At 33.6% G+C, this 19016-nt stretch overlaps 1 protein-coding gene across 1 annotated transcript; it reads right to left on the reverse strand.

The window, feature by feature from the left end:
- Positions 1 to 11780: 11780 nt before the first annotated feature.
- LOC122036354 (glucose-1-phosphate adenylyltransferase small subunit, chloroplastic/amyloplastic-like) lies at positions 11781 to 14523 on the reverse strand. Its single transcript, XM_042595651.1, has 9 exons — positions 14233 to 14523; positions 13591 to 13887; positions 13215 to 13484; positions 12951 to 13130; positions 12735 to 12838; positions 12542 to 12653; positions 12356 to 12454; positions 12086 to 12205; positions 11781 to 11979 (listed from the first exon to the last, which is right to left on the reverse strand). Exons 1-9 carry the CDS (start codon positions 14503 to 14505, stop codon positions 11863 to 11865), a joined length of 1572 nt encoding a protein of 523 aa, XP_042451585.1. The 5' UTR covers positions 14506 to 14523; the 3' UTR covers positions 11781 to 11862.
- Positions 14524 to 19016: the final 4493 nt, after the last annotated feature.

Below are 19016 nucleotides of genomic sequence, written 5' to 3' on the forward strand. Positions count from 1 at the left end.
CTCTTTATATAAAATGGAGTGATATGTCATGTATGCGACGGTCAGAGGGGATGTAGGGGATGTTGTGCTTTTGATAGGATATTGTATCCCGGTAAGGAAGATATCCCATCGTCGTATCAGAGGGTCACACTACTTATATCTTAGACTGTGGGAGATCTCGTGGGATCACGCTACTGTTGGAGTGTATACTGAAAGCCTAAGCTTTGTAAACATTCATTATGAATAAAGAATCACATTTGGTCAAATTGTCTACATTTAGTTGTAGTTGTTCAATTAATTTATACTGTAGATAACATAGTATGTGGTGCCACATGCAGAAGATGATGTTATCAGTACCTTATAAATTATAAACAGTAGCTCACGACCAAAATGGAAAGGAACAAATCATTAGAAGGTCGTAGTGTAATTAGGTATCAGTTTATCTTGACTGTATAATTACACAAGTACACTTAGAGTGTAATGAGTAGGACCATTTGAGGTCGTTTCTTTTATACTAACTTTATAAAGAAACAAAGATCTCGGTTATTATGGAAGTGTGTGCTCTTAATCCTAATATAATAACAAGCATATATATTTGATATTTATTTCTTTAATTTATCAATGAGTGAGATTTAGTTCGATGAATCAATAAGCTCGATAAGTTGGGAAATGGTATCACTTATAGTGTGTGTTGTTGATTATAGAAGGAAACTGTGTCCTAGAGATACTAGGTTGATAATGTCCTCAAAAGGAGCTCATAAGAATTGTCATGTTAAACCCTGCAGGTGGATTTAGTCTGACATGATGATAAGGTTGAGTGGTACTACTCTTGGACTAAGATATTAATTAAATGAGTTGTCAGTAACTCACTTAATTAGTGGACATTCGATATCTTAAACACAGGGAGATTAACACACTCATAATAAGAAGGAGCCCAAAAATGTAATTTGGGATTGGTGCGGTAGTTCAATAATAGTTCTCTAGTGGAATGAATTATTATTGATAAAATTAAGTTGTGTGTTCGGGGCGAACACGGGATGCTTAATTTTATCGGGAGACCAAAATCAATTCCTCCTCTCGGTCCCTATCATAGCCTCTTATTTATAAAGTTCTATACCCACCTATACCCACTTTCTATACCCACCTAATAGGGGCCGGCCAAGCTAGCTTGGGAACCAAGCTAGGGCCGGCCTAAGCATAAATTGGTGTGGCCGGCCCTAACTTGAACCCAAGCTAGAGGGGCCGGCCATATTAAATTAAAAAGGATTTTAATTTTAATTTTTATTATGTGGAAGATATAATTTATTAAAGAGAATTAAAATTAAAATATCTCTCTTGTAAAAGATCTACAAAAGATTAAAGAAAGAGATTAGATCTCTTTCCTTATTTGTAGATTGGTGAGATATTTTATTTTCTCTTTAAAAATTATTCACATGTTGTTAAATTAAAATTATAGAAATTTCTTTTTATCAACCATGAAGAGATTTTTGAAGAGAAATTTTATTTTTAAAATTTCCGGAAACAAATTAGGAAGTTTTAATTTGTTGATTAAAACTTGTCTAATTTATTTCTTTTGATGTGGCCGGCCAATATTGTTTTAATTGGAAATTTTATTTTATTTTTCTCAATTAAATCATGTCAAGGAAATTAAGGAAATTTTATTGTAATTAAATTTCCTAATTTGCCTAGGCCAAGGAATATAAAAGAAGGGGTGGGGGTGCCTTCATGAGTGACAACCTCTATTATTTCTCTCCCTCTTTTGTTCTTTGGTGTGGCCGGCCATCGTCATCCTCTCTCTCTCTTCCTCTTGTGGTGGCCGAACCTCTCTCTCACCTTCGAGCTCCTGAGGTGGTAAGATACTACTTGGAGACGAAGCAGCGGACGGAGAGCACGCTAGCCTCTATTGGAGCTCGGTTGGTGTTTTGATCTCCTTTCTTGGTGAAGCTTCCTTGTTGTGGCCGAACCTAGCTAGGAGGAGAAGAAGGTGGTTGGTGGTTTCTCATCTCGGAAGATCGTTGCCCACACAACGTCCAAGGTTAGAAGAGGAATATGGTAGAAGATCAAGAGGTCTTTCTAGAAGGTATAACTAGTAGTTTTTCCTTTTCCGCATCATACTAGTTATTTATGGAAATAATACCAAATACAAAGAGGCTTACGTTCTAGTATTTCGAATATGTTTTTCGAAGTTGTGTTCTTATGTTTTTTTTTCCCCTTGTGATTTGATTGTTCTTTTCGGTTAACCTAAAGTTATTTTAGGAAATTAAATATTAGATTTCTATAAAAGGTTTTGTCTAGTCGGTGGTGGTTGCTCCCATATCCAAGAAGGCCATGTGCCTCGCCACGTCAGTACTGGGAACCAATTATGGAAATTAATATTTAATGGAATTAATAACTTAAGGTGATTTGGGTCGAACGTGTTAAGTTCCACAGGAGACCCAAGTCAAAACCTAAAAGAATGAATAGATTAAGTTTTGGATCAAACGTGTTAAGTTCCGCAGGCGATCCAAAATTTAATTTAAAAGAACACATGGTAGCTAGGAAAAGGTTCAGACCTTTGTACAAAATTTTTGTACAGTGGAACCTCTAGGCTTTCCGAGTAGCAACCAACAATTGGTATCAGAGCTAGGGTTTTGCCTCTGTGTATTTGGTATTAGTTTAATTATGCACATGTCATACATAATTTAGGCAGGTTAATAGTAGGATGTGCTAACTTTGTGGATGCAGGATCCAACTATTATGACTTTTAGTTATTATGTGTGATTGGACCCTTGGACATGTCAAGGGCATTTATATGTGTGTGCATGATTGTATTAAAAATACAGCAGGAGCTGTATTTAGTTTTATTAGGATTTTATTTTTAATCTAGATACATGTAAATTCCTTTTATGGAATATAGGATCAAAAATGTTAAATTCTATTTATGTCGCGGATCAAATCTTACAAAGCGTGGAACCTTCTAAGGACCAGAGGCGCAGCGGAACTAGGAGCAAGATGGATGCGACAGCTAGACCCGGTGGCGGTGGCCAAATATGGCAGCAGCTTGGGATGACAACACACGGAGGACAACTATAGATAAAAGCCATAATAGTTGAAAATTAGATTTTCTATTTATTGCTTTTATATTGTGCTGTGTGTGCATGTTAGTATACATGACTAGTAGGCTAGCATAGTTAAAATTCCTCGTTTATAAATAACTAAGTGGGAGAGGGATTTTAAATAAATCTCATGGTCTCCATTACTGGTTTGTAAGTGATGCAAACAAGCTTGCGCGCTGGCTCTGAGTGCCTTCCTCCATAACGGATGAGCTTGTTTGTGGATCACTAGAACAGACTTCCATTTTTGGATGATTATAGGAAGTTAATTAAGAGCGTGTGATCTTCCTCAACGGAAGGGGCATAATCTTATTAATGGACTTAGTGTCAAGTAATGGTATACACTTAGACACATCTAATAGTATCCTCCCCATCGGAGTCACTGCTATTATTTGTGTGACCAAAAGACACCTGTTAGCTAGAGCCCTAGAGCCAATCATTTGATGATTGTATTTTGGACTTGTTGTATCATATTCTATATAAATAAAGACATTTGGTTTTTGGTGATTATACTTACTTGTATTGGTGCCAAATAAACTAAGTATAATAACGTCCTTGAGTAGAAGGTTCTCACCTATATCAATCGGTTAGTTGAACCGATAGTGAGATGATATAGGGAACACTACTCTTAATCATTCCTAGTCGGGTATTAACATTCTGGGACAATGTTAATGCAATAAGACTAGCATGTAGGTCAACTCGATGACTTGATCTCACAAGTCATGGATATAGAGATATCAAGTTGACACATGGGTATGCATTGGAGAATGTATACTGAATGACCCGCCATGAGAAAGTATCATGGATCGTTATATGAGTGTCATATACTTTCTCATGTGGCTATTAGTATGACTACTAGTCCTTAGACCTGAAGTCACCATGGTTCCTACATAAGGAGTTATGTACTTTGGTTTCGTCAAACGTCACCCGTAACTGGGTGGACTATAAAGGCAATTACTGGGTATGTAACAAATTATGCGGAGGGATGTGAGTGATGTAGATGGGATCTATCTCTCCTATATGACGGGAGAGACATCGGTATTCTTGATAGAGTGAGACCACGAAGTGCGTGGCCATGCCCAAATGAGTCAATATGAGATATTGAGCTCATTTGATTTAGTGAGTCTACTTGAAGTTCAAGATTTAGATTGATTAGAGGATGACATGGTCTATGCCTCACATTGACCAATCTAGATGTCTAGGATAGAATGACACTTGTCATATATTGTGAGGAGTCACAATTAGTAGTCACAAGGTGATGTTGGATCTCAACATTCTTGTAACTTGGGTAGTAATGATGTATTGCTAGATACCGCTCATTACTTATGTTTCTAAATGAGTTTAGGGGCATTGCCAACGTTACAAGAACCTATTGGATCACACACAAAGAATAAGTGGATGGAAATTAGGTTCATATGATGAACCAAGAGGATTAGATTCATTTAATGAATCAAATTGGATTAAGAGTAATCCTAATTGGGCTAATTGAGTTGGACTCAAGTTGATTCATATGTTCAATGAGTCTAATTTAGATTATGACTCATTGAATCAATTTAATTAAATGAATTAGATTAATTATATTAAATTGGCTTGAATTAAATGGTTGGATTAGATCAACCATGAGAGAGATTAAGTCAAGTTTGACTTGACTTGAGAGGAAGATGAAGAGTCAAGTTTGACTTGACTTTATGCCACCTCATTGGTGAGTTGACATTAAGTGGACCAATGATGATGCTCTACATCATCATGGTTACTTAAGTGAAGTGCCACCTCATGGGAGTTACCAAGAGTTGTGACTCTTGGTATCCCATGGAGGTTACAAACCACTTAATTAGATGAAAAGAGTTTCATTTTGCAAGAGTAACTCTCATTCAAGTGATCTTCCTCCTCCTAAGCTCTCTTCTTGCTCCTTCTCTTCTCTTGGTCGTGGGTTTCAAGCAAGGAAGAAGAAAGGAGAGTGAATCTAATCCAAGAAGAAAGGTTAGTGAAAGTCACATAGAGATTTTAGAGGAGTGTGTTCTCTTCTTTTCCTTTCTTCTTCTTCCAATCCTACCCGAGAGCCCTAGAGAGTGCTAGCACACTTGTGGTGCTCTTCTTCTCCATCTTTGAGTGTTAGAGAACACTTCTTGTTCGTGTGGATATCACTAGAGAGTTGTCTACGTTGACAACTTCGAGATCCGGCGTACCGTTGGACGAGCGGGATTTGCGAGGGCACGCTTCAAAGGTATAAAATGTTTTTCCTTTGTAGATCTACTGTAGATCATAGTTTGAAACTCGTACTCGTATTTTCGAAAGTTTTCTTCGCACGGATCCAATGGCTAGGGGGTTTCGGGGTTTCCGCGACGCGAAAAAGCGGTTTTCGCGGCCCGAAAAACCCAACAGCACCAACTATTAATTTTATTTGTCAAAAAGTTTGGTTGACAAGATAATAAAATTAATGGGTTAAAACCCTCCTTTTACAAATGTTGAATTTGTATACGTCCACACTAACGTGGCATACAAAATTCACGGTGTTTTGAGGTGTTGGTTAATTTAAAATAGTATTGTTTGAGGAAGCAATATTATTCTAAATTTAGAGTTCTGACCAAAAGTTATTTGTGATTCTAAAGATGACTTTCAACCCACTGTCCATCATACTTCAACAGAATAGACTTACTGGACCTAATTACATAGATTGGAAAAGGAACCTGGACATTGTCCTTACTGCTGAAAGCTATAAATTTGTACTGACTTCAATTAGAAGCCACAAATCCCAAGTGAAACCACAAATCCCAAGCGGCAAAATCCACTCGACTTCAATTAGAAGCTAGTGATCAAACCGGTCCGATCGGTTAATACAATCTCGCAGCTTCAATTGATTCGGTAATTAAGTAAAAAAGTCCCCCAATTAAAAATTACCTATCGGCAACACCATAAGCCTTCCATTTAGAAGCTTCTCATCCAATTATAAGGTTATGCAATTAATTCCAAATGACAGCTTCACTCAGCATTTTTAGCATTTCCAATGAAAATTCCAAATCAAACTTTAGATTGGTAAAATCCATGGGCAAGTTCCAAGCCAATTTGAAATAGGAAAGTTAGAGCGGCTTCATTTGGCCATTCAAATGGAAAAATTTCCATTCAGTTGCAAAAAGGCCACATCTGGTCAGTTTCTATTGAAACAATTTCCACCGGGTAATCCCAAAACAGTCGATCGACATGATCCAACAATAGGTGAAGGGGTCCAACTTAATCCTAGCCCTGCAGTGGGAATGCGAATCTGTTGGATCGTAGAAGTCGTGAGGGTCTATGCCTAGAGCTCCAATAAATTTGGGGCCCCTAATTTTTTATATTTTAGTATATATATATATATATATATATATATATATATATATATATATATATATATATATATATATATATATATATATATATATATATAATAATTTTTTATATTTTAGTATTATATATATATATATATATATATATATATATATATATATATTAAAAATATTCACCCTTAAGTTTAGATCAATTTAAAAAATCAATTTTTAATTTAAAATTATTGTAATTTTGTTTTTTATTGATTTTTTAATTGTATATTTTTTTTCAAAAACCTAATTAAATTTTTTTTTGGATTGATCTTTAAACTTTCACCATTGTCGGTAATTTTGTACTCTTTTCTTTTCTCATCCGCATTCTCATATTTTTTTTCTCCCGCTCGGTGATTCCATATCTTTCTTTTTCCTCATCAATGATACACTCAAAGGATATCATTTTCCTTCCTCGCTACCTCATTGATGATCTAACTTTCACGTTTTTTCTTTCTTTTTGAGAGGAAAATATAAAGTAAGGGTTTTTTATTCATTCAATTCGATGTAAAATAGTATATTAATTTTTTTAAACATCGATTTCGAATATTAAAAATATATAAAAAATAAGAAGAATTTATTTAATTAAAAAATAAACTTATAGAATACTATTAATAATATTTGTTAATATAATGCTATAAAAAAAATTGAAATTAAAATCAATAAAATTTTATTTAGGTTTAAAATAATTTATCAATTTTATAAAAAATTTATTATCAAGATTAAATATAAAATTTTAATTAATCTTTATATAACAAAATAAAAATATAAATTTTATATTTGCTTAGGGTCTCGAAACAGGCTGAGATGGTCATGCATGAGGATCTATACCCAAAGTGGATAATATAATTCCATTATAAATATATGTGAACATCTTTTGGACACAACAAATGTTATCAAAGTCATGCTCTAGACTTGATGACATATGGGGCGGCCTTGAACGAAGTTGAGAGTGGATATGGAACAAGTCAAGGTGACTAGATGCTCAGCGGGAGACCTGGAATAGGTCAGGTTAACAGGATGTCTGTGGTGACCAGATACTCGTGGAGAGGCCCGAAGCAGGTTGAGGTGACCGAGTGTTCACGAAAAGGACCGGACTAGGTCTAGTTGACCAGATGCCTGTGAGAAGGCCCCGGAGCATGTTAGGGTGATCAGATGCTTATGGAGAGACCCAGAGCAGGTCAGGATTATCAGATGCTTGTGGAGAGCCCTGAAGCAGGTTATGAGTGATCGGACGCAAATGCTTTCGGGGAGGCAAGAAGCGAGTCAAGAGTGACCAGATGCTCATAGGGCCCGGACCATGAGAGTGATGATGATCCTTCATTTGAAAGGAGGATTGTTGAGATTCAATCAAAGTCTCACATTAGAAAGATTTAAAAAATATCATGGATTTAAAAGGATGTATGATATCTCCATTGGCATAAGACCTTCTAGATATAGCCCAAGAGCAAAACTACGAGAGTCTAGTCCCAAAGTGGACAATATTATATAATTGTGGAGATATATGAACAATTCTTTAGCCAAAATTAATTTTTGAAGCCATGAATATAATCAGGAGAACTAGACGAATATATACTATCATTCCGAGCTCTCTATATCCGTCAACCGATTTTGACCGAAACTGACTGATAGATCTAGAGAGTTCAGAATGACATAAATATATGTTCATCAAATTTTCTTGATTATATTTATACTCTCAACATATCAATTTGGCATAATATATTGAGAGTAATTATTTTTTTAAAACATAAAGTAATTTTTTAATTGTTAAAAAAATTAATAGATTACTACAATGGATTGTTCTTGCTTTCTCCTTCATCCACATGCAGAGTATAATAAGTTAGTTTCTCGATCTGCTTTTGTGTCTTTCTGGATTATGGTGTCAGTAAAAAAGGATATCGTTGTTTTGATCCTGTTAGTCAAAAATTGTATGTCTCTCGTCATGTTGTGTTTCTTGAGCATATTCCATTCTTTTCTATTCCGGCTAGTTCACATAATATAACAAAGTCAGATCTGCTTTGCATTGATCCTTTCAATATTGATACTGAGGAAAATTCACTCACAAATCCTACTGGTAGTTCAACTGAATCTAGTACTTTGGTTCCCGAGATATCCACTCCACATGTTCCTCCTTCTGCCACTACCCAATTATCTCCTGAGGTTACGGATAATCCTTCTCTCCATCGTTGTTAATCCACTCATGTTCGTAAGTCTACTAAACTACCAGATTTTGCTTACTCTTGTTATTCTCATTCTTTTGCTTCATTTGTTGCATCCATTCATTGTCTTTCTGAGCCTGAATCCTATAGAGAAGCTATTTGTAACCCACTTTGGCAGAGTGCTATGGTTGAGAAACTAACTGTTTTGCATCAGAGTCATACATGGGATTTGGTTTCATTGCCACCAGGAAAACATGCTATTGGTTATCGTTGGGTATATAAGATAAAAAATAAATCTGGTGGATCTATCAAACGATACAAAGCTCGTCTTGTTGCTAAAGGTTATTCTCATGAGTATGGCATGAATTATGAAGAAACATTTGCTCCTGTTGCAAAAATGACAACTGTTCATACTTTTATTGTTGTTGCTTCTGTTTGTCGATGGAGAATATCTCAGATGGATGTCAAGAATACATTTCTAAATGGTGATCTTCATGAAGAAGTTTATATGACACCTCCTAGTATTTCACACAAACTCGGTGAAGTTTGCAGACTTTGTAAAGCGCTTTATGGTCTCAAACAAGCACCTCATGCTTGGTTTGAGAAGTTATCTACAGTGATTACTTCATTTGGCTTTCATCCTAGTAATCATGATTCAGCATTGTTTGTCAGATGCACGAGTGCAGGTCGTATTCTTTTATCATTATATATTTATGACATGATTATTACTGTTGATGATTCTGATCGAATTGCTTCCTTGAAATCTGAGTTGGCTCATTGTTGTGCTATGAAAGACTTGGGTATACTACGCTACTTTCTAGGTATTGAGGTTGCTTATTCTCCGAAAGGTTATCTTTTATCTTAGTCAAAGTATATATCTGATCTGTTTGAGCATGCTCGTCTTATTGATAATAGAGTTGTTGATACTCCTATTGAAACTAATACTCGATATTCTCCATCTGATGACTCACCTTTGCCGAATCCTAGTTTGTACAGAACTATTGTTGGAAGCTTGGTTTTTGTCATCGTGACTCATCTAGATATTGCGTATATTGTTCATGTGGTTAGTCAATTGTCGCTACACAAACTACAGTTCATTGGGCTGCTGTTCTTCGTATTCTCAAGTATCTTCGGGGCACTCAATTTCAAAGTTTTTTATTTCCTTCTACTTCATCTCTTGAACTGCATGCATACTCTGATGCGGATTGGGCTGGTGATCCTACGGATCGCAAATCTACCACCGGCTTCTGTATTTTTCATGGTGATTCCCTCATTTCTTGGAGGAGTAAAAAATAAGATGTTATTTATAGATCTTCCACATAAGCTGAGTATCGTGTCATAACCTCAACTACTTGTGAGATAGTTTAGTTGTGTTGGTTGCGGATATGGGTGTCTCTCTCATCAACCTACTCCGTTATATTGTGATAATCAGAGTGCTATTCAAATTACGTGTAATATAATTTTTCATGAACGGACGAAACATATTGAAATTGATTATCACATTACTCATCACCATCTTCAGATTGACACTATCACATTGCCTTTTGTTCCTTCAAAACTACAGATTACCGATATGTTTACCAAAGCTCATTCCGTTTCGCGCTTCCGATTTTTATCTGACAAACTCTCAATATTTCTGACTGAAGCATCGTGAGTTTGAAGGGGGATGTTAGATTATATAATTTATATTATATAATCTATTAGAATTATTTGTTTATAGCCTCGAGGATAATTTAATTTTTTACTTTTTCAATTTAAGTTTTTGATTTTTTTTTTCTTATAATTAACTAAAGGTCTTGTACTCCTTATTTTTCTCAATGAATTTTTAACTATATAACTTGCAGAATGCAAGATGTGCAGCGGAGGAAACGCAGACAGTTACGCGCCAATCGTCCACGATAACAATTGCTCCTGTCCAAGGTAACCAACAAAGCTCTAAAGCCCAAATCTTCAAATCATGCCAAGTCAATAACAGTTTCTTTCATGGTCAAAACACCTTATCTTATTCTTTTAGGAAAGGAGATATCACCAGAGCTTGACGATGGAGGAACAGGCTTCCCTCCTCGTGATGACGACGGTGGTAGGGGTGGGGGTGGAGGAGGGGGCGGCCACTGGGCTGGTGGTTTCTTCTTCTTCGGCTTGCTCGCTTTCTTAGGGCTAATGAAGGATCAAGAAGACGAGGGGTCCTACGGCAAATAAAAAGCAAGATACTGATCCTCGCCCATGTTTTAGCTTATTAAATACATAACTAGTTTGCTCTCCGACATCAAGATTTGTTTGCATGAATTCACCATATGGACATCTTGTTTCCTTAACATCAACGCCCGACTAGATTAATATAATCAGGTTAAAGATCTCATAGAATTTACTTATAAGTCACTAGTAAGATGAAAACAAATGTGAATATCTAATCTCTTGTTTAATAGGAAATAATTTTCCAAATTTCTATGACAATTTTTTTTTTCTAAATTTATAAATTAATCATGAAGTTAATTTTAAAAATATTTTTATATTAATTTGGATAAATCAAATAGCTAAATGCTTCTTTATTTTCATGATATATCCATTAAAATTATTAATTTATTTATTGTTTTGTCAATTAACCAGAGAAATTTATATAAACTAGTATTTTACTGGTGCTTTTTGAATAATCATAAGATATATATGGTTTAATGCGACTTTATTATATGTAAAAAAAGTAAAAATAGATGAATTAATAGAGATTGAGGGAGGAAAGAATATTGAAAAAGGGATAAGGATTGATGTAGTGAGCAAAACGAGGAGAAAAGAATGTTGTAGATATGAGAATAAAAAGAAGTTAAATTATATTAAGTTTTGAATTGAAATTATTTTCTGTGTGAAAAAAAAGAATATTGATGTAACTAAATTTTGAATTTCATCAAATCAAATTTAAAGTTACTTGTTAAAGATCCAAATTATTGATTAAATAGTAAGATTTATTTATCATACTAACTTTATTTTAACATTTAATAAATTCCATGTCATAAAATTTTATTTTTTTTTAAATCTAAAATTATGTTAATTTATTTTTAAAACATTTGTAGTAATGACAATATAAAACAAATATTCTTTTGAAATCTAACTTAATTTCTAAAATTCTCAAAACAACCAAATAATCAAAATCTCAACTTATTTATTGATAGAAATAAGTACTGTTAAAAAAATTTAAATACATAACATCCAAAAAAAAAACTTTATCATTTACTCTACATAAAAAAATAAAAAATAAAATTTATAAATTTAAATGAAAGAGGAAAGACATCAAATTGTTGTTCCACTTGGGATTAAAGCATCTTTTATTATGGTGACAATGCCACTTTTGATGAAGTATCCATGGGCCTCCCTTGATGCTTCTTGCACATTTTCAGTATTAATGATCTGCAATAGCAAATCAATAAAAGAATGTGTTAGAATTTTTTATATTTTATATTTTAAACGGAATCACAAGTCATAATTGTTGAAGGATCAATGAGTTTAACAGCACCTTAACGTTCTCTCCCATTCGAACATTCTTATCAATGATAGCTTTTCTAATGTGAGAATTTTTTCCAATTCCGATTGGAAAACTACCTTTCGCGGCTAATAGAATCTTGTCAGCTTCAGTCTGTATATAAAAAAACGATGAATTACATTCACAGACAATGTTTTATGGATTCGTTCATAAGCAAAATGAAAACACAAATGAAATACTAAAAATGTTACTTCTAAGTATCAACTTATCGAACTTTGATCATCAACCATATGTAAGTTTTACCTCATAATAATCAGCTCCCATTAGTAAAGTATCTTCTACCACTGCACCTTCCGAAATGCAAGATCGAAGGCCAATTACAGAATGGTGAATCTTGCATTTCTACAAATACAAAAGTATACAACGAGTATTTAGCAAAGTTTGTAGGGAAGAAAAAGTGTTAAAATAAAGAATCTCAAAAGGTCTTACCTGAATCACACATCCCTCGCCGATAACACTATCGGTGACATCAGTATCAAGCATTATAGATGGAGGCAAATATCGAGCTTGAGTATATATTGGATATGAAAGGTCATAAAAACTGCAATTGAAGAACACACACTCTAGTAACTACAATGAAGAAAATTATAAGCAAATAAATCCTCTAATTATCTTAATTTACCTGAAATCAGGAACGGGCTTCTTCGTTATCCCAAGGTTAGCATTGTAAAATGCTTCTATGGTACCAATATCTTCCCAGTAACCATCATATAGATAAGCTTGTACCTTTGATTACAAATTAATCGTAAATTAGCATCTAGCAAAGCAGAGTACTTAAACAGTATACTAATAAAATCATTAATAGATCAAACAAACAATTAGAAGGGGGAAGACATACTCTCAATCCAAGGTTGCAAGCCCCAGGAATTACTTCGCTACCAAAGTCATTTGCTGAAGGGAACTTATCGCGAAGCAACTTAAGCATTATGTCTTTGCTGATAACATAGATGCCCATGCTAGCAATAAAAGGCATCTTCTTTGCTCTTTCTACATCGAGGCCCAAAATAGTAGTATCCACCTGCAATTTGTGAACAATGAAATTACTTAAGATTAAAACCAACTAGTTCTTAATAATTTGTAAATTTAGATGAAATTACTTCACCTGCATTGCCTTCAATTGCTCGCCTTTTGGCTTCTCCGCAAACTCAATGATCCGTCCTTCTTCATCGATTTTCATGAGGCCAAAGGCAGTCGCACGCTTTTCATCCATTGGCAGTGCAGCCACAGTGATGTCGGCGCATGATTCTCTATGTGATTGAATGAATTTCTCATAGTCCATACGATACAAATGATCCCCGGCAAGAATCAAGAATTCCATCACGTTATGCTCCTCAAAAAGCCACAAGTATTGCCTTACAGCATCAGCAGTACCCTGAATATGATATTCAAATACAGTATTGAGCAAGCCAGTTATATCTAAACTTTATACGAATACAAAATTTCCTTATTATAGACAATTGAATTATGTATTATAATACCTGAAACCAGTTGGGATTCTCGGGGCTTTGTTGGGCAGCAAGAACTTCGACAAATCCTTCATTTTGGTAACCACCCATGGTGCTTCCATAAGCCCGTGCGAGGTGGCGATTTAGCGAAGCTGAATTGAACTGTGTCAAAACATAGATCTTGGAGATGTTGCTGTTCAAGCAGTTGCTAACGGGGATGTCGATGAGCCTGTAGTTGGCACCGAGAGGAACTGCTGGTTTAGCTCTCTTCTTTGTCAGTGGATAGAGCCGCGTTCCTGCGCCACCACCTAAAATAATACCCAACACACTCTGTCCACGAAGGGAGACAATAAGTTTAGTTCTAAATGAGTTTTGATTAATCACATGCACCAATCTTGAAATACTGAAAAGAAAAATCCACGAAGGAAAGGAACACCTTCTTTTTCCTCAATCTACTAGTAATTTCAGAAATTTGAAATCAGATAATTCACGAGAAGAAGAAGAAGAAAAAGGGATCGAACCACAGTTCACAAAACAGATCAATTTGTGCATTGAGAACAAAAACAATTCGTAAAAAAAAATAAATCGAAAAGCGACTACAAAATCAAGGAATCCCTATCAGATTTCAAGTATTCAAAATTCCAGAACAACAAGTAAAAGGATCAATCGACTCACTCGGCTCGCGTCGGGGAAGAGGCAGGTCTGCGAGTTATTCGAGTCGGTTACAGCCTTGGGGGAGACGACCAAGGGGCTCCTCGTCCTCGCCTCTCTTCTCGTCGCAGCCACCGGCCTCTGGCGGACTAATTTCGCGCCAGAGAGACTGTCGGAGAAGGAAAGGCGGCCATTGCGGCCGCCGAGGAAGGTGCGGTCTTCTGCGAAAGGCGAGGGCTTGGAACGAACGGCGAGAACGTTGGGGGAAGAGAACAACACGCCGATCGAGAAAGCCATTGCGGTTTGGCCGATGGATTTCGAAGAAGAAAGGATGAAATATCGACAGGCCTTCTCTCGAGTTTATATAGATCCGAGAAAAATTATAATTTTTTTATTTATTTCCATCTCTCATATTTATTTTATTTCAGAAAAAATAAAATAAAATAAAATAATTTCAAATAAATTAAAATCTGGTAAATTAGATGACTTGGCATGTTTCGACCACCTATTTAAAGTATTATTTAGATTCATTATTAAAAATCTATATTGAGTTTTACTAAATTTTAATTTAAGAAAATTTTTTATTGAAATTTAGTATTAGATTTGATAAATTCAATACCTTAATTATTTTTTTTAAAACTTTTTCAAGATTCATAGTTTCAAATAAATAGATAAATTAATAAGATTCGTTTTTTTTAAAAAAAATATTAATTAAAGTTATAAATTTACAAAATACATAGATTAATGAAATTCTTTATTTGTTTTCATAATAGTCAATTAAAGTTGTTTATTTAATTTGGAGAAGTATAATTTGACTTTTCAATTTTAATTGTCAAAATAAAAATTCAAATTATTATTTTTTATTTTTAAAAGGATTATGTTTTAACAGATCAAGTTAATGGAGTTAAATCAAGAATAGCTTAAATTGTTTAGATTAAATATTAAAAATTTAAATTGATTTTTAAAATTTTAATTTAAGAAAAAAACATATTTTTTTATTAAATAATAGTTAATAATTTTTTTTTTACCAAAGTTACTGTATCATAATTTTGAGAGTTAAAAAATATATTACCAAATAATTTAAGATATATTATTTCCTTATATAATTTAGTATTATGATATTAGTTCAAAGTTGTAATTTATTTCTAATTAAAGTTAATTTAGTAAAATACCTAAATCTAACTCTATTTTAAAATTATCAAATGACACACTCAATATTTTTTTTTTTTAACTCTTCATATTTATGTCAATGATTCGGTTAATATTCTTTTTTAAATGCACATATTTTATTAAAATGTCTGATTTATTTTAAAAAACACATTATTTTTGATATATTATATCAAATTAATTTTTAGGCTCATAAATATAATAGAAAAATAAACAAATACATACGATTTAATTTTATATTATTCTGAGTTATTTAGGTTTATCAATTAATTTTAACTAAATCGATTGATGGAGTTAAAAAGCATTGATATATTAAAAATATTCATCCTTAAGTTTAGATCAATTTAAAAAAATAAAATTTTAATTTAAAATTATTGTAATTTTGTTTTTTATTGATTTTTTTAATTGTATATTTTTTTTTCAAAAACCTAATTGAATTTTTTTTCAGATTGATCTCTAAACCTTCGTCGATAATTTTGTACTCTTTTCTTTTCTCATCCCCGTTCTTATATTTTTTTTCTGTATCATTTTCCTTCCTCGCAACCTCATCTATCTTTCACGTTTTTTCTTTCTCTTTGAGAGGAAAATATAAAGTAAAGTTTTTTATTCATTTAATTCGATGTAAAATAGTATATTAATTTTTTAAACATGGATTTAGGATATTAAAAATATATAAAAATAATAATAAGAATTTATTTAATTAAAACATAAACTATATAGATTGCTTATTAATACTAGTGTGATCGTGTGTAATATAATAATATATAAATTATTTGGGTCTTTGAAAATTCGAATTGTTTGAATTTTTTAGTGTCACCCTTATAAACAAAAAATTAATTATTTGGGTAAGATTTGTCAGACCCATGTAATAGTGACGCTAGAGAATTCCAGCAACAAATTACTGTAACGAGTTTCCCTATTCAAAAAATTATTTAATTTAATATTATACTTGTCTTAGTAAAAAAACTAAGAAAAATATATTTTTTAATATCGTCGGCCTAAAATATTTATAGAAGCTTTTTTGATTATAGTATTGTCAATTCTAAGATATGAGACTAAATAGAACTATATTTTTTTTATATAAAACAATCAAAGAAAATTAACGATGAAAAAAATTCATAATAATATGCTGTAGCTGAGTCTCGAATTCTAGAGCACTGATTGTTTCGCTTGTGGAGTTACTAATAAACCTTGAAATTATTTTTAGTGTAAATAGAAAAAAGGACATTAACGTAAATGCATTTTAGGCTTCACCAAAGTTAGTTAGTAAAGGGGGAGATTTTTAATAAAATAGTAAGATTAAAAATAAAAATCTAAAGAATAATTAAAAATTTAAATGAAAAATCATTTAAATTTTTGTTAAAAGATAATACTTTAGAAAAAAATAATAAATCTAAATTAAAGTCATATATTATAAAAAATAATACATGGATAATTTATAGAATACTATTAATAATGTTTGTTAATATAATGCTATAAAAAAAATTTAAAATTAAAATCAATAAAATTTTATTTAGGTTTAAAATAATTTAACAATTTTATAAAAAAATTATTATCAAGCTCAAATAAAAAATTTTAATTAACCTTTATATAACAAAATAAAAATATAAATTTTATATTTGCCTAGGGCCTCGAAACAGGTTGAGATGGCTAAATATATGTGAACATCTTTTGGGCACAATAAATGTTATCTGAACGAGATACAGATTCTTGGAGGATAAATTGATGGGGAAACCCAGATCGATATGATCCTCCAAACACTACCTAGAAGTTTTGAGCAATTCCGCCTGAATTATAATATGAATAAAAGGGTATATTCATTGGCGGAACTACTGACAGAACTTCAGGCAGTAGAAGGATTGTTTCGTCACAACTCTCATATTCACTATGTTGAAAATGGTTCTACTTCTAAGCCGAAAGGAAAGAAGAAGAAGAAACAAGTTGGTTCAGTAAAGAAAGTGAATAAAACTCAGAGTACAGGATTTAAAGCTGGAGTGAAGAAGCCGAAGGGTAAGTGCTTCATCTGCAAGCAGTCAGGGCATTGGAAGGTGGACTGTCCTCGTAGGAATCAGAACAACAAATGTATATCTCATGCTCTAGTTGTTGAAACATGTTTAGCGGTGTTATCTACCAGCACCTGGTGTGTAGATACGGGAGCCACTGATCATGTCTGCAATTCCTTGCAGGGGTTCCAGGAAACCCGACGACTAACTGAAGGAGAGATTACCGTCTACATGGGCAATGCTACTAAGGTGGCGGCTATTGCAGTGGGAGACGTCTACTTATCTTTTAGTAGTAATAGAAATTTGGTTTTAAGAAATTGTCTTTATGTACCCAGTTTTAGAGAGAATTTAATTTCAGTTTCTAAACTGTTTTTAAGATGGATATTCAGTTTCTTTCAGTAACGATGTAGTTATTAAAAGAAATAAAGTGATTATCTGTTCTGGTGGATTATTTGGCAATTTGTATACTTTAAATCCAATTTCTTCCACAAAGCAAAACATGGAAATTTATAACTCATCTTCTAACTCAAATAAAAGAAAAGAACCTTCGGAAATGAACCAAGCATATCTTTGGCATCTAAGGCTTGGTCATATTAACTTAAGTAGGATTCAGAGGTTAATAGCCGATGGACTTTTGGGTTCATTAGAGTTGGAAAATTTTTCAACTTGTGAATCTTGCTTGGAAGGTAAAATGACCAAGAGGTCATTCAAGGCAAAGGGGTATAGAGCCAAAGAAGTGTTGGAATTGGTTCATTCTGATTTGTGTGGTCCTATGTCTGTCCAGGCAAGAGGTGGTTTTGAATATTTTATCTCTTTTATAGATGATTATTCAAGATACGGATATATTTACCTAATGCGCCGCAAGTCTGAGTGCTTTGATAAGTTCAAAGAATACAAGGCTGATGTGGAGAAACGATCAGGTAAAAGTATCAAGACACTACGATCTGATCGTAGTGGCGAATACCTCTTAGGAGAGTTTAGGAATTACTTATCAGAGGCCGGGATTCAATCCCAATTGTCTGCACATGGAACACCCCAACAGAATGGTGTAGCAGAACGAAGGAATAGGACTCTTATGGAGATGGTTAGATCGATGATGAGTTATTCAGAATTACCAAATTCATTTTGGGGATATGCTCTGGAAACAGCGGTGTATGTTCTGAACTTAGTACCTTCTAAATCAGTTTCTTCTACTCCCATAGAATTGTGGAATGGACGAAAATCTAGTCTAAGACATATTCGGATTTGGGGTAGTTCAGCACATGTGCTGAAACCAGATGTTGATAAGTTAGAATCCTGTACAGAAGTTTGTGTGTTTGTAGGATATCCCAAAGGAACGAAAGGTGGTTTATTTTATAGGCTTAAAGACCAGAAGGTCATTGTTAGCACCAATGCCCAGTTTTTAGAAGAAGACTATATAATGGATCACAAGCCCAATAGTAAAGTTGTTTTAGAAGAACTAAGAGAGGATACATCTACTTTAGTACCAACAGTACAAGATGAAGTACCACAAGAGACTGCAACACGTGTCACACATGATACACAACCACAGACAGTTCCTCGTCGTAGTGGGAGGGTTGTGAGGCAGCCTGAGAGATTCATGTTTTTGGGAGAGTCTTCAGAATTGATCCCGGGTAA

The sequence above is a fragment of the Zingiber officinale genome, unplaced genomic scaffold (assembly GCF_018446385.1).
Source record: "Zingiber officinale cultivar Zhangliang unplaced genomic scaffold, Zo_v1.1 ctg143, whole genome shotgun sequence".
Lineage (NCBI taxonomy): Eukaryota > Viridiplantae > Streptophyta > Magnoliopsida > Zingiberales > Zingiberaceae > Zingiber > Zingiber officinale.

Bases quoted from the DNA above. Each gene is read 5' to 3' on its own strand.
- LOC122036354 (XM_042595651.1), bottom strand. From the start codon at position 14,505: ATGGCTTTCTCGATCGGCGTGTTGTTCTCTTCCCCCAACGTTCTCGCC. The intron at 13,485-13,590 runs GTATTATAATAC...TATCATATTCAG, and splicing joins AGAATCCCAACTGGTTTCAG to GGTACTGCTGATGCTGTAAG. The intron at 12,654-12,734 runs GTAAATTAAGAT...CTTCAATTGCAG, and splicing joins AAGCCCGTTCCTGATTTCAG to TTTTTATGACCTTTCATATC.